General features: G+C 41.2%; 2 protein-coding genes across 2 annotated transcripts; both read right to left on the reverse strand.

Moving 5' to 3' along the window:
* Nucleotides 1-225: 225 nt before the first annotated feature.
* Nucleotides 226-4,039, reverse strand: LOC137880169 (novel protein similar to vertebrate neurofilament, medium polypeptide (NEFM)). The gene is given in 4 exon segments (XM_068721352.1): nt 226-2,309; nt 2,785-2,909; nt 3,004-3,967; nt 3,969-4,039. Coding segments are annotated over 4 exon segments (2,496 nt in total). The 3' UTR covers nt 226-973.
* Nucleotides 4,040-5,552: 1,513 nt separating this feature from the next.
* On the reverse strand, nt 5,553-8,410 carry comtd1 (catechol-O-methyltransferase domain containing 1). Its single transcript, XM_068721365.1, has 7 exons — nt 8,295-8,410; nt 8,081-8,199; nt 7,397-7,502; nt 6,666-6,784; nt 6,204-6,258; nt 5,965-6,098; nt 5,553-5,860 (listed from the first exon to the last, which is right to left on the reverse strand). The coding sequence occupies exons 1-7, from the start codon at nt 8,347-8,349 to the stop codon at nt 5,708-5,710; spliced, it is 741 nt and encodes a 246-aa protein (XP_068577466.1). The 5' UTR covers nt 8,350-8,410; the 3' UTR covers nt 5,553-5,707.
* Between the last annotated feature and the right edge of the window lie 7,627 nt (nt 8,411-16,037).

Genomic DNA, 16,037 nt, shown 5'->3' on the forward strand with positions numbered 1-16,037 from the left:
GAAGGCTCAAAACCTTTCGAGAGGAAACGAGTTAACGTGAAATGAAAGCAACAAAGGAAACGAAGCCAAAGGGACGCCAACTGAGACATGTTCTTACAAAGCAGCACGATAAGTTAAACGCGTGCAGTAGTGAGACTGAGTTATTCCAAAGTTGCAGGAAATATGTTAGATGTAGTCAGTTGTCCGTCTTATAAGTGGTGCCCCTGACTGGTTGCAGTTGCCGAGTCATAGCTGCCCACAGTGCTGCCTGGATATTGTGTACATGGCAGAAAAACGTTGGATTCACTGTCAATATTTTGTGTTTTATGTGGAATGGCACTGCCTGTGTTCGATGATGATTGTTGCTATTGATCTACAGCAACCCTTAGCAGTTGGTCTCAACATCTGATGGATGGAGGTTTCAATGGCAAAGCAGCAACACTGCAGTACGTGGAGTGGTTTATTGCTAGAGAGGGGAAATCAAACAACAGTTGGGGGTGGATACTGTGGATCAATCAAACAGCATGTCAGTGTAAGCACACCCATTGACTTGTCAATGCAGACAGACGAGAGGTTCAGCCACAATAGAATTTGGTGAGGAGGCCAGCAAACAAATTCAGTGGATTGATATTGCATTTATTTTTCAGCACATACCAAAATAAATAAAAGTAACTTTGCATATTTTACATTCATGATTAAATTGTTGAAGTGGTAAGTCAAAATATTTCTATCACATTTGAAGTCTAAAGGCAAAGCCGTTTGTAAACAGAAGAATCATGCTCTCTCTTCAAATGGTCGTCCGGAAGATAAATTACAGCCTCTTTGCTTGGCTCAGTTTATACCTTGAATTAGCATCTGCATGTATTAAGCCATTCTCTGTTTTTAGCTTCGCTATCCCTGATATTCGCCTGTCCACTGCTGTCTCACTAAATGTAAGGTGGAAATGTAAATCCTCACTTCCCTTACGTCAGCAGATGTTTGGCTTTTAGTGCACTTATTTCTCTGAACCACTCTCCACCTTCTCAGCCTCACCTTGAGGATCCTTTATTTCTTCTGAAGCTTCAGACAGCTTTGATTTCTGAGCCTGGCTTCCTGTTAGTGCCCCCTGATGCAACTCTTTGATTTCTGAACTGACAGCTGTCTTTTCCCTTGGCAGCACAGTTTGGACTGTTTGGGTTTTATCCCCACTGTTTGGCTTCTGATCCTCCACTTCAGGAGGACTCTTCACATCAGATTTAAGAGAAGACTCTTTGTCTTGATTTTTAGTGCTACCATTTCTAGCATCTTGAATGCCTTTTCCTACTTTATCCTCATCTTCAGATTTACTGATTCCTTTTGGGTCAGCATGACTGTTTTCCCTTCCCTCACTCTTGGATGTTGTACTTGAAGATACTTGAGCTTTTTCTGAAAGCTGCTCTGTCTTTACGGACAGAGTGCTCTTTGTGTCTGCTGTAAAATCTGCTGTTTCCTCAGCTGTTTCTGAAGCAGGAACTTCATCTGGCACTTGAATACTGCCTAGCTCTCGAGTGGTGTCCGATTCTTTAGACACTTGGGCGGGGGTCTCGTTAACAGGCGTATTCACTTGAGCTGAGATCAAACTCTCTTTCTCAGCATCTCCTTTTTTACCATCAGTTTTTTTCAGAAGCTCATCCTCCGCAGAGACCTCTGGCTTTAAATCATCTGGATTTGAAGAGAGATCTTTCTCAACTGCTACCATTGTCTCTGCAGCTTCTTTCTCTTCTTTTGTGTTTTCAGCTACTTTTTGATGCTGCTCATTTTCTTCCTCATCAAGGCCCTCACTTAATATAACTTTGCTTTGAGTATTTGTATCTCTGCCACAATGAGAGGGACCCTCACCGTCAACTGCTTCAGTGTCCTCTGACTCTTCTTTACTCGTTTCACCTTTTTCAACATCATCCACCTCGCCAGGAGTCCCATCATCTTCATCTCCGTTCACTACATTCACTCCCGATGCTACTTGATTCTGCTCACTATCAGGCATCTGCTCACCTTCTTCCTCTCCACTGTCTTTATTATCCATTTCTTCCTCACTGCCCCCTTTATCTCGTTTAGTACACTCCTGCTCATCTTTTTCCACCTCTGTCTCTTCCGATCCTGTCTCTTCAAATTCCGACATCTCAATTTCCCTGGTGGTCTCCGTTATGATCTCCTCCACGAACTTGTACTGGGGCTCAGCTCGTCTGTGCGGGCCTCCCGGTCGGCTGAGGCAGGGCAGGGTGTAAACGGGGGACTGACGATAGATGTAGGGCAGGGACATGTGGGTGTCTGACATCGTGGACAGCCGAGCCTCCTCACCACAGAGGAGTTTCCTGCAAGATAGGAGACACAGATTTGAATCTGCAATGAACAATGCGCATGAGCAGTGTTGCAACTGAATTTATTATAATCTGCATTAATGACAAAGATTGGAGACAGGTGCAAAAGCCTACTACTACTACTAAATGGTGTGGCCTTATAGCATACACATGTCTTTAAATACATTCTTGTAGATTAGTTATTTGCCTTTTTTTCACGTTTGATTTTGTTTACAAATAAAATCAAATGCAAGGGAATTATACATTATTGACCATCTCTGTGATACCCATTGTGATTGTTTGCATCAGACACTGCACTGCAATTGTATTGTACTTAAATGCCACATTCCTAATAGAAGATGAAGGATGAAGATTAACAAGGGAAATTATGGAAAACTGAGACATTGAATTCTCCTCATTCCCAAAACACTAACCCTGGTAATAATGAGTCCCTCTTTAGGTAAACCCATGTGGACTCAGTACACCTTACCTGTAAGACAGTATTTCCACATCCAAAGCCATCTTCACATTAAACAGGTCATGGTATTCCCGCAGGTAACCAGACATGTCAAATTTGCAATTGATGAGCTCATTTTCAAGTTCTTTGATTGTGTTCTGCAGTGAGAGAGGAGAGAACATGTGAACTGGAGACCATGGGAACACTAAACATGGCTTTATTAGATCGTGCTCTTACAAAAACATGTCTAACCTGGTAATGAATCATTTCTTCCTTGTTGCGATCCTCGACGTCATGAAGTTGCTTCTCCAGCGCTTCCCTGGTGCCTTTCGCGCAGTCCAGTTCGATGTTCTTGGCCTGCAGGCGCCTCCTGTACTCCTGGATCTCTTGCTGGGTCGCTTTTAACGCCTCTCTCTTGCTCTCGGCCGCCTCCGTTAATCTTGCAAACTGAGATCGGAAAGTTTCTCCCATCTGCTGGACGTCAGACATGGTTTGACTTTCCAGTTGTGCCCTGATGTCCCGGAGTGCCGCAGTGACGCCAGGGTTACCAAATTCCTGCGCCTCAACAGTCACTTGCGCATTCTGGATTTGGTCAAACATCTCGGACACCTCCGCCTCATGGTTTCCCTTCAGGAAGTGGATTTCATTCACGAGAGCCTGTGCTTTCTTGTCCAGCTGGATTTTAGCCTGATACGCGTCGTTGATGTCCCTCTTGAGGACCACAATGTTGCTCTCGGCATCCGATCTGCCACGCGCCTCCTGTTCATGTTGTCCTCTCAAGGTGGACAGTTCTTCGTCCAAATGCCGATGCTCGATTTCAATCTGGTGCTTCTGATGAGTGATATCCTGAACCAGCTGTCTCAGTTTCCTGAGCTCCGGTCCGCACTCCTCCTCAAAAAAAGACGCGGGTTTGGCTTTCCCTCTGATCTCCCCAATTTCTCTCTCTAGCAGATGATTCTGGTACTCCAGATGGTGCACCTTCTCTATGAATCCCGCAAGACGATCGTTCAAGCCATGCATCAATTCTTTCTCGTTAAACTTCCCAGATAGCGGGTTGGTCGAATGCATGCCCGTGGACACGACACTGGTATCCATTTCCGGACGTTTAGACTTGTATTGTGAATACTCATCTGGAGTGATCCTGCGCGGTAAGAAGAATCTGTTAGCCATGCTGTGACTCGGGCTGTCGTGGTGAATCTCCGGTGTAAGGATGCGGGCTTTTTATAACCGTCGCCATCTGCTCGGTATGCAGAACGGAGCTGTCCGCGGTGCTGAAAAGGTGTAGCATCAGCTGACGGTCTAATGAAAGCTTACACTACGTTTTTGTCGCAGACAGCAGTCACGTGGACAGTAGATGTCAGTCCCAAAAACAACGAACCCTCTGTGCATTATTATTATTGTTACTATCATTACTGCTATAATAATAATAGTTTTTACTATTATTATGTGTGTCAGAGCATTACAGTTGTTGTTAAACTCCTTCATTAATATCAATCCACGTTTTTTCACCACCAACCCGCTGTACTACTAGAGGACGTCCTTTAAACGCCACATGTCCAGTCCTTTAGAGGAACTTCTAATTCACTAGCAGATTTAAACTCACACCTTGTATAGGATGGTGTTGAAATCTTAATGGCATCTAGATCCAGAGGAAAAGCCTGAAATCAAGTAATTTGGTTGCATATGTTGTTCAGATTATTTGTTTTCAGCGGTGGAATGTAACTCAGTACTAACCCACTCAAGTACTTATGAACAACGTTGAGGTACTCAAGACTTCTACTTTACTTCATTTTGAAGGGACATATTCTATATCAACATACATTTTCCTCCACTGCATCAAGACAGACCTACATGTTATAAACTTTAACTTCAGTAGCATTAATAATGCATGACTTTTACTTGTAAAGGACTATTTGTAGACTGTAGTACTTCCACTGTTTATACATAAATATGAATGGATATACAATATATTCTCAGATGCTCAACCTTCTCATGATATTTAGAATCTGTAACTTTCCTCTCAAACTCATGAAATAATCATATTAGGCCCATAAAAGAAAACATCAACTTAAGCTGCTATTAGTTGTCAAATGTGAAATATGATTGTTATTTGAGTTATGTTACAGTCTAGCTGTAATGTTAATCTCATTGCGTGTTCTATGAAAGCATCAAATTGTGTTTTCATTTTCTGCTTCCACTATTTTGCTAGTAAATCATATAAAAACACCATTAACACCTCAGGCCTTTGTAGACTTAAATAATGCCCTCTTTGTTTGTGCTCTGCAGCCATCTGTACTATTTTAAAGAAAGGGAGTCCTGCCTGCGTTCAGCTAATACTAGAGCAACGATAGTTTACGTTTGAACTGTAGTGTGGTTTAAGTTTTACCATTTCAAACCCAGTAAAAAGTGTCATGTATATAAACAACAATGTAAGACCCCTAATAGTGAAAAGACATACATAAATAAAGGTTGCTATGTTCATCTCACGATAAAGAGCTTAACTGTAGCTTCTTTAAAATATTTAGTTTGGCTTTGCATAACTTTATTTTGATGTGTGAGCTGTTTTGGTCACGGTGTAATGTAGCTGCAAATAGAGCCGTTTATATCAGCCTGAAAAAAGTTGTGATGTTTCATTGTTCTGTTACAAAGAAATCCACTTTTTTAATGTTTATCTGATCTTGAGCTGTAGCACTCTGGCATATATTGATTTTGGAGTTATGTCATTTTGATGAAACAGTATATTTGTTTTATTTATAGCTCTTTTATGATTGCTGTCCTGGTAAAGACATTAAACACAGAGATGAAGTTCTAATGTTTTTATTCTTTAGACATGACGTTTAGTAGATTATTGTTGTAGCTGGCAAAATAATACAGAAGGCAATGTACTCCTCATTTCTATTCAATACCAAAGCTAAAGCACTAATATGACAAATATTTAACTTTTGAATTTGTGATTTTAGCGTTTAATGACGATGGACAGCCCGTCGCCCACAGTGAGCATGCTCAGATCAATCCTCTGGTCGTTGTGTAGCTTCTTATTGAGAGCATCCAGAGCCTGGGAGGTGAGGTCACTGGGCTCAGGATTCACAACCCTTCCGCTCCACAGCACCTTTCAAAAATAGCAACAAAAGTGCTGTTTTATTCTGTTCCATCATGCTGTACACCTCTCCATACCACAACATGACAGATCCTGCTTGTGTGTATTGTACTTACATTGTCAATCGCAATGATGCCGCCTGTTCGTATGAGCTCAAGGGACTTCTCGTAGTATCTGTCATAGTTGAACTTATCAGCATCGATGAACACAAAGTCATATGTTCCAGCTTCCCCAGCTGCTATCAGTTGATCTGATGAAACAGAGATGAAAGTCATAAATGCAAAAAATGACTCATTCTATTTTTATCAGAACTCATGACTGAGATTTATATTTATATATTTATAAAAGCACTTACTCAGTGTCTTCATGGCTATTTGATGGCGGACATCTATCTTATTTTCAACTCCAGCCTAGAGAAAAGGTTCAACTGTATGAGAGGTGTGCAGGTATCTTCATTTGTCTTTTAAAGAGACTGTTAGGGAAGGCTAAAACAGGGATTGATTTTGCATCTCAATTTGAAACTGTTCCCTGAGAAGACACTTTTTTACTCTCCAGCCAGCAGCATTCTGTGAAGTCTTACTGACGGAGGGTAGACGTGCAGGATGAACAGTGTGCTGTCTGCTGCACATTTTTTCTCTGACAGAAGCAAAAATCAACCTTACTAAACTTGCAAAACCAAATGCAAGTGCCAGGTTGTGTAATGGCACATGTACTGAGTTAAGGTTAAAGGTTTCATGAACAAATCCTACTTTTTACAGTATCTTCTTTTATGTTGTAGACAACTTAAGTCATGCTGTTCAGAAAGACATTTTCTCACCTCTTTAAAAAACGGTGTGGCAATGTTCACATAGGTGTCTTCTATTTCACAAGCTACCACTCTTCCATTCTCTGACATGGCCAAAGCCATGCTCAGTGCATTGTACCCTGTGTACATCCCTGCAGAAAAAAACATAATGTTAACACTAAATAATTAGATTTATTTCTAGCAAAGAAAAGCCATGCAACCAAATGCCTATTTCTAAAATGTAATCAAAACGTTACTGATGAAATATGAATACTGCTAAATTCAAAGCAGTGAGACACCATCTATTAAAATTAATATGGTTTGTATTCCGCTCTTTAAAATTCCCAGTAGGCAATTTCCAGGTTGTGTAATTTCAAAAGCTTTTAAATACATTTTTATTTTCTGCTTTAAATACTTGAAACACTATATTAAAATATATTCAACTGCCCTTTTCAGACATACATTTTTTTTATTAAAGTAAAACAAATGAATTTGCTCAAATTAGATTGGTTAAAATTCTAAAATTCAAGTTAAAGAATTCAAACTTAAACATAAATTGAGCCTGAATGGAATCGTCCACATCTCTGTCCTGTCAGGTTATGTTTTGTCAGTTATAATCAGATTGATGCCTTTCAGAGTAAAACATTTTGTGCTATAAAGTAAGCAGTATTTAGTTTTCAACATTATGTATTCTGTTGTGGTTTAAGGTCATAGTATAATGGTACTTTTTGCTTCGTCTTCTATTTGATCTCACATAATCTCACCGATTTCAATAGCTTTAGTTGCATTTATCAGTCTAATGAGATTTGCCATGAATTGGGCTTGTTCACTGGCAACCATCATGATATTCCATTGGTCTTCAAGAGTTCTCTGAAATGACAACATCAAAAAATTCATACATCATTATATTGTCTGATTTAATGAATAAACAAGATGTCTCGGTACACCTCATTTGCTGTGTATTCTTTTAAGTTTTATAGAAAGTAAAGATAATAGAATTTAGATGGGACACAAAATAGAACTGAAAATATGCAATTCTAAGGAAGTGTGTCTTCAGCTACTTTTAAAAAGTATCCAGTCCCAAAGTTTGATCCAAAGTTTAGAAGCAACAACTTCAAAGCCACAATCATCTTTAGTTTTTAGCCTGGAGCTCCAGATGACCAACCTGCCTTCGTCTGACCTAAATAACCTGCTGGTGGCTCTTCAGCATGTTTATTAATGTTGGCAGACGCCTGCCCATGCTAAGCTAAAGGTGATCAAAAGAATCCTGAACTGAATGTCATAGGGAAAAAATGTAAAGATATCAACTTGAATGTAAACAATGCATGAGCGTCTCACTAAAACAAGTAACAATAGAATTACAATAGAAGTTGTGAAATTAGTGCTTGATTTATTTTCTCTATCTCAGCATGAGACACCAGCGTATGAGGACTCGTTGGTTCTCTTACCAGTCTGAGTTTGGTGAGAACAGGGTGCTCCCTCAGAGAGTTGTTGACAACATACTGCAGCACAGGATCGTCCTTCCCTCCGCTGTGGCTCTTCCCTATCAAGGCAGACTTTCCCACTCCTGACCGACAAGGAACAGAACAGAAACTACCACTTAATAACTACCAATCCAAGAAATCTCTGTCATCTGCCAGGTTATAAACCATCATATCATACCTGTTAGTACAACAGCAAGTCCAATGCAACAAATCATTTTGATACCTGTAGCCATTTTTTTGAGGGGGCTCAGTGCTCTGTTAAAGAAAGGTTGAACAGCTTAAGAGTACATGCACTGAATCTCTCAGTGTCCGTCCTATTTGTACAATACTGTCTGTTTGTTTTGCTTAACCTTTGAGTGGGAGTCTCAACTTATTGATTTTCCAGGTATATTGTGAAAGTAGGAAAGTTTCTGATAGACAACAATTTTTTTGTATCAAAAAGTTTAACTATACGTCTTAACGTATAGCTTAAAGAAATACAAGATTAAATCACTGCATATTACAGAGTCCAAAGACAAAGGTCTCCTTTTGTTAAAAAGGTACCAACACTGACCTTATGGTATTTAGCCGAGTTTGTTCTTTTTATATCCTGAAGCTGTGAAACTCAAAATACTGCAGATCAATCAGTTCATTTTTACTTCAAACAAACACACTTTGGACTATTTTATCTGTTTGTTGTTCTAACTGTCTGCCTGAATGTGCACTATTACTCAGCACTGTATATCCCTGCAATTCATTTATAGAATGAGAGCTTTTGTGTATTTCACAAGATAACATCCTCACTGTGGAAATTCCGGTGTTGGTAGTTTCTAAATTGTTATCAGCTGAAGGAATCAAGACTCTTTTTCAGTGTTCATAAAAGCTTTAGAGTATACAAAAAGAGTCCCATAATTCTGAAGGCAACATTCACCCTGGCGGACCGTTGAGTACAAGTTTAAGGTACAGACAGAACTATGCCAAATTTATATTCAACACTTTACAGTCCATTGCTGAGGTTATGTCACTTAACAGTTTTACCACTGTCGTACAACACTGCCTCTTAGTGGTAGAAGGTTGTATTCCTTTATTTCCTGGTTTCCAGGCCTCTGGGATGTTCAATGATGAGAGTGAATTTACAGTAGTTTTGTCCAGCATTTTTCTGAACTCCTATAGTAATTAAATGTGCTTTCACAAAGACCTCCTTACTCTGAAAGTTTGTGGCGTTCAACAGTAAAGTATATCAAGCAATAAAGAAGAATGCAGTTTGTTTTAGGAGCTCATGTGATCCCTGTGCTCCCAGACATTACAGTTTGTGTTTGTGAGTGATCAAGAAGCAAAGAAAAACGTATTACTAAACAAGCTTAGTGATAGTGTTTGATTTCAATTCAAACCAGATTTATAGGGTATGATTTAAACTGTATACATTTATTCTCATTATATACTCAAGATCTTCCTCATCGCCATTATGTTTTGGTTATCTTGTAAAAAGTTTGATGAAATGTTAGGTAAAGAGGTAAAAAAAGACACCAAATAATGGTTTACATTTTGTGCTACCTTGTCATTTGCTAGTGCTTAAAATCATTTTTAGTGTTCAAATGCAAAAAGAAGCTTTACAGAGAGACTACGACTGTTAGCATGACGTGGCTTACGTTAGCTATGATTTGCAGACTTTAGATAGATGTTGCTGTGTAACTGACATCCATTAATTAGCTGACTTGATAAGTATTCTCCGCTTGTGATTACTGTTAGACAAATTCATACCATTTATGGTGCCAGCTATGCTTTCATAGACACTGCGTATGTTTGATATATATATAGAAACTGGACACACAGCTGCAGAGGGAGAGGTCAACATGGTTACTTTATCTTGTCAAATTGCCAGCAGCAGTGGCAATGAAGAGCCAGCGAAGTGAGTGGAGTGGCCATACTGACATAAAAGCAGGGCTTAGCAACTCAAATATGAGTGTTGCAGTATTCAAAAAACCTATACTTTAAGAATTTAATCATGTTTTTAGGTAGTTTACAGGAACCACTGCCTTCTTTCAAAAGTGATCTTTTTTTAAAAACATTTTCTTTGAGCTTATCTGTAAAGTAGGAAAAGCTTAATGAGCACAATGTTTTGCAGAGCAAGACTGGTGGAGTGTTTTCATGAGCCACACTTTAGATCATGTCGTCTCGCAACTTCAAAACGGGAACAGGGAGAGACGGTAGCCAGGAATGTTCAAAAAGGGATTTTGGGGATGTGAGTGGGATGTGAGGTCTCTCCAAGGACACAGAGCTTCCTCTGTCTTTTCCCTAATTAAGAATGCGCAGATACAAACAAAAACATGCCGCCAACAACAATGCGTCAATTAAATGAGCTGTGACATGAACTGTCTTTAAAAGAAAATGTTTAAGTTGTGATGAGGAAAGGAAGGGGATCTCTCAGAGTCTGCACACAGGTCCTCACGGTGAAAATGAGATGCCGTGTTTTCCCACCACCCCTCTCTCTCCCTCTCTCTCCAGCTGCTTCAGGCCTCTGCTTATGTGACGCTAATTGTTTCTGCTACTTGTGCCAAGTACCTACTCTTCCCCAGCACATTCTACAGACAGGCCCTGGTCCCTCAGCTGCTTTTTGTGTCTGTTTAAGGAATGAAAAAATGTGTGCTGCCATCTGCAGCGAGCGCACCACTGTTCCTTCCCCCCTGGCCGTGACTGTCAGAGTGCCACAATGATACACATTCACACACTCTCTCAGAGGTAGAAAAAAAGTATGTGGTAGAGAAACAAGAAAACAAAACTGACACATACAACTGCTAATATGAAACAAAATAATTCAAGAGGTTCCTGTTTTGATGCATTTAGCGCGTGGGAGGAAAGACACTGTACATCTGAAAAAAGCCTTTTAAATTTTGCAAACCATGCACAGAAGAAATATATATGTTGTAGATTTAAAACCAGGCCCGTCTTAAAACTTATGTGACGGTCTATATTTTGTTTTCAAGCATTATCTAGAAAGAAAAAAAACCTCCTGCGATAAGTCCATAAAAAAGTTTTAGGCCTTTTAGCACTTGTGAGTTCATTCAAACTGCATATCAATTTATTTAGTTGTTTAGTACCTAAACGTGAACAGCAAGTGGCAGTGTTGTTTAGCTAATCCACAGTCTTTTCTATGCACAGACAGGCTCGTGGCACAAAGAGAGCCAGGCCTTCACTCCGCTGTCTGGGAAGTAATATCACTTTCCTCTTGTTGAATTGACCTGTGACACCATCACAGAGTACAGAGAGCGGCACATATTGACATGCTTGTAATGCCACATGGCTGTTACATCCTCCGTTTGTTTATGACGGGGAGGCTGCTTGTGATGCACTCTAATAACAGCAGTCAGTTTGGCACCGTGTCAGCAGGCAGATAAGCACGCATGAATATTAAGTGATGCTAATCACAATGGAGAGACCAACGTCAAAACGACTGACAGACATTTCTCGGCATTCAATTGACATCCTCAGATTTGTCCTCCGTTTGACAGCAGCGTCTCCCAACATGACAAGTCTGTTTAAAGCTTCCGGAGGAGGCTCGCACAACGTGCACACGCACCAGCACCCACCATTAGAGATGCATTGACACTGATTTTACTCAAACTGGGCCACTGTGCTGCTGTGCAAGACCCGAACGAGTGTTTGTCGACACACACACACACACACACACACACACACACACACACACACACACACACACACACACACATGCACACAAAGAGCATCGGTTTATGTAGGCCACTTGGAGAGTTGCAGAATGTAGATGAGGATATAGCAAAAATATTCCCCCAAACTGCTTTTCAATCATGGAAATCTGGATTTATTGCTGCAGTATTAAACTACAATGTATTTTGGAGCATGAATGTTGAGGATAAGTCCTTCAATTCATTATCATCCTCTCTTTGTGTATTCAAGCCGTACAGAACAATACAGAGGATCTGCTTCAGGAAAAAAAAAAAAAGAAATGAATGGCAGGTGTGGTTGTTTGACTTTCAAATCACCTAGGCATCTTTTCTATTAACCTGGCGTGTAAATAAATACATAATTCAATTTCCATGGAGTCACACAATAAGTTGACAGTCCTCAAAAAGATCAAACAGGCTGCTTCGGGGCACGTGAGCCACAGTGAAAAAAATCTTGGCTATATGAAAGGTGTTGACACCATGAGCAAGCCACAAGAAGAGACAAATGTCATATCCTCAGAAACAATTACTGGGTGAACCACTGGTTCTTAAGCCAGCAGGTCTGCCAGCTATATCATTGTGTACACAGTAGAGCTGCTCCCACAATACCTCACAGTGGTTGTCAGTCAGTTTCACAGGAAAAAAATGCTTCGTCTTTGTAGCAGTACTGAATACTTATATATATACACCTATATATTTAACTGCCCTATTCCCCTTTAACAATGTACTTCCTCCAGTGTTTCGTGTGCAGAAAGTCACATTTTTATTTGCTCATCTCCACAAAGACAAACTCAATCTCTGCCTCAGTTCGTGTCCAGAGTCACTTCATCCTCCCTTCCGATTAGTCTCACTCTCATCTGACTGCCGTGTCCCATTGTGATCGCACTTGAGGCGCTAATGATAATGTTATAACCCAAACCAATTTGCCATGGCAATCAGACTCGCTTAATTGAGTTGATTAGAAGCCCTCTGTCTGAGATGACCCCTCCGGACTTGGTAAAAGGGAACAGAGAGAGAGACAGAGGATGCGGTTGCAGGGATGGCCGGTTTCTTCAGGCATCCCATCACTGTGCAGGAGACACATGGGATATGACTGTTTGGAGGCATGAGCAGACACATGTGTGTGTATGTGTGTGTGTGTGTGTGTGTGTGTGAGAGACAATTCTTCATGTGTGGGGTGTTGGGAGATGTCGTGTTGGGAGAACAGGCCTTCAGGGGGGTGTAAAGGAGGAGAGGGGTGGGACAGTGGCGCTGACGGGGGATGGGGGGGGGGGGGGATCTTGGCTTGGGCTTCGAAATCACAACACTGCCTCTGTAATAGACCCGGACACAGACCACATCTGAAGTTAATCCAATCAGGGAGAAGCATGGCGCTCCCATCCGCTCAAGACACACAAACATAAGGTCAAGAGCAGCTTGTATTAGCGCGATGATGTCAGGGAGAAGTGGTGTAGTTAATTGACTTTCAGCATGTTTAAAAGGCTAAGAGAGATGGAGAGATGAAGGAAAGCAGAGGGTTTGCAGCAGGTCCAAGAAAGACAAATGTAAAATGAAGGCCAAATGAATCAGCGCTTTATTAGCTGCTTGAAATCAACATTTCAGAGTCATTTTGACCATTTTACTGACTGTGGCAGGTTATTTAGAGCAGTTGGTTACTCTTTTGCTTGTGACCCCTTAATGCAAACCGATATCGTCTACTTCCAAGCCCTCATGACTAATGCTATGTATCAAACCTCAATACTCTTGCTACCGAGCAGTTTTGTCTGTCCACTTAGTATTTATTTTTTTTAAAGTACCCAAAGCTTCAAATGTCTGGTCGGATTTGTTAACATTTTTGCTTATTCTTTAGTAATGTAGTTCTAGATCTAAATCAAAAAGTTTCTATTGAAGTAAAGTTCTTGTATAGTTTAAACATTTGACCTTTGAGAAGTGGGACTCCTTCCTTAAATGAAACATAGGTTTGTATTCCTCAAAGTATAGTATCATTTTAGTATTAGCACCAAAACTCAGGTATTGTATTGGAATGTGCTCATCACCATATCTCAAAAGAAATAGTAAAATATCAGAAAAAAAGTTAAAAAAATGAAAAATTATTTTCTGAAAGGAGAATATTTTTTTCTTGCACATCCTGAAAGTCACCTGATTTGTGTGCTTGTGGAAGTTGGTAACCGCTGATTTAGAGAAATGACAATACAGAGAGACAGGAAAAAGTTTTGTATGCTTAGTCGCCTGCCCTACTGTATTTTCTTTATATGACTGAAAATTAACATAATAATTCAGCATATAACTGAGAGCTGCAATTATCCATCTCTCCAGTGTCATTTTGCTGAGGGTGCTTTGGTTCATTCAGTTCTGCATAATCCTCATACATGCCTTATGACATACTGCTTTAGCGCTAAAACCAAAAGTACATCAACGAAGTTACCCATCTAAATGTGGAAATGAGTATAACAATGGGGGACAACCGTGGCAAGGCTTCACTGAGAATTGTTTCATTTTCAGTAAAACAGGACACACTAATAAGGGACACAGAGCACAGTGCCGTAATATCTGGGGATGGAAAGCAAATGTGCTTTTGAAAGCAAAGCATACTGGTCCCTTTCATAGGCGACTTGGTTCCACCCATGATCGAATGCAACATTCTAAAAGGACTATTTACTCTTTTCATTTCCTCTTGTGTATTACAGACGAAGGAGCGTGTGGCTTGCTGTATGAAAACAGGGCCTGGCCTAATGTTGCATGAAGACCATGGTGAATTCATATTGATGGGAAAGCAGCCTCTGAAGCCCAGCAGCCATGATTTTTTCATAAGCCACCGGGAACAAGAAGTCAGTCAGCTGACAGGTGCTAACGCCGCCAATTGTGCCGTGGATAAAAGATGGGACACGGAGAAAAGAGGGAGAGGGAGAGAGAGAGAGAGAGAGAGAGAGTGAGAGAGAGAGAGAGAGAGCGAGAGAAAGAGAGAGAGAGAGAGAGAGAGGAAGAGAAGGCAACAACTGGCTCCTCTTTTCTAAGCACTTCTGTGTGTGTACGTGCTGCGTTGTGTGTGCTCCCTGCACCCTGTTCCCTTCTATAGCTGGAGAGGATTTTACGGAGGAGACTGTGTAAACACCAGAATGCATGTCAAATATGATGAGTCTTGATAGCTGTAAAACATACCCAAGGACTGCTCCTCACTTATTATCTACAACCAGAGCCCTGGAGCTATGTCTGCATCCTTCTGCCTTCCCTCCATGCATGTCGCGCCACAAGTCCCTCTCTGGAAAGCATTGATTATTTTGGCATGAGCCAGGGAGAAGGAGAGGTGTGATTTCTTTTGTGTTTCCTCAAGAAAAAAAAAATCAGCAAAAATAAATATTTTTGTGAGCATGGTACAGCCACAAGAAAAATATGAGCACATTGGGGAAGAAATAAAGATGATGGATTTGCTAGCTGACGTGTGCGTATGCTTGTGTGCCTTGTGTGTGTGTGTGTGTGTGTGTGTGTGTGTGTGTGTTACGGCTCTGCAGAGTTTTTGGCTGCTACAATTGGTGCATTGTTGTTGTTCATGTGCATGTCATTTTCTGAACTGCACATCTACAATAGTATTATCCGTATGTAATTGTGCGTCTCTGTTTGTGTGTGTGTGTGTGTGTGTGTGTGTGTGTGTGTGTGTGAAAGAAGCAGAACGAGCGTGTGCTGGAGAGAGCGACCGAAGCTGCAGGCAGTGTGAGGCTCCAGGGATCCACTTGAGATTGCAGGCAGAGGGACTGATAAGGCAGCGAACCATTCATCAGGCCAAATGAAGGCAGTAAAGTTGACTGGAGGAACCCAGGCATCGCCCCAGGATGGCAGTCGGCCTCTCAGTGGAGACCTGTGACTAACACATGTGAGCAGGCATGCATGCACATACATACACACACAAATAGCTGAAGAATGGGGAAAGACGGCAGGATGAATGGACTGGGAGGAGGTGTTGTATTCAGCAGAGGAGGGAGATAGAAGTAAATCGGACCTCCAGGAGCAGAGGCCCCATCTCCTCAGAGCTACACCCAACGACTGAGGCTTCTGTCTGGGGTACACGTCGCCTGCTCCACTCAGAAAACATCCATCAGACAGATATTACTGTAATCCAGAGGTGATACATTAGCTTGGGTGCCAGGGGGGCAGTGTGTGCTAGTGATGGATACCTCTAGAGCTCCCTGCCGTTGTCACAGGGGCCTCTCAGAGAGAGAACTGCTGCAGCTCAGCTAAGCCCGGCT

Source organism: Cebidichthys violaceus, unplaced genomic scaffold, assembly GCF_023349555.1.
Source record: "Cebidichthys violaceus isolate CVI_PGR_0920_01 unplaced genomic scaffold, fCebVio1.0.p SCAF_10, whole genome shotgun sequence".
NCBI lineage: Eukaryota > Metazoa > Chordata > Actinopteri > Perciformes > Stichaeidae > Cebidichthys > Cebidichthys violaceus.

Excerpts from the sequence above, each read along its gene's own strand:
- comtd1 (XM_068721365.1), bottom strand. The coding sequence starts at position 8,349 with ATGGCTACAGGTATCAAAATGATTTGTTGCATTGGACTTGCTGTTGTA. Across the intron at positions 6,785-7,396 it reads AACTAAAGCTATTGAAATCG|GGATGTACACAGGGTACAAT; the intron begins GTGAGATTATGT and ends TTTTTTCTGCAG. Across the intron at positions 5,861-5,964 it reads GCATCATTGCGATTGACAAT|GTGCTGTGGAGCGGAAGGGT; the intron begins GTAAGTACAATA and ends TATTTTTGAAAG.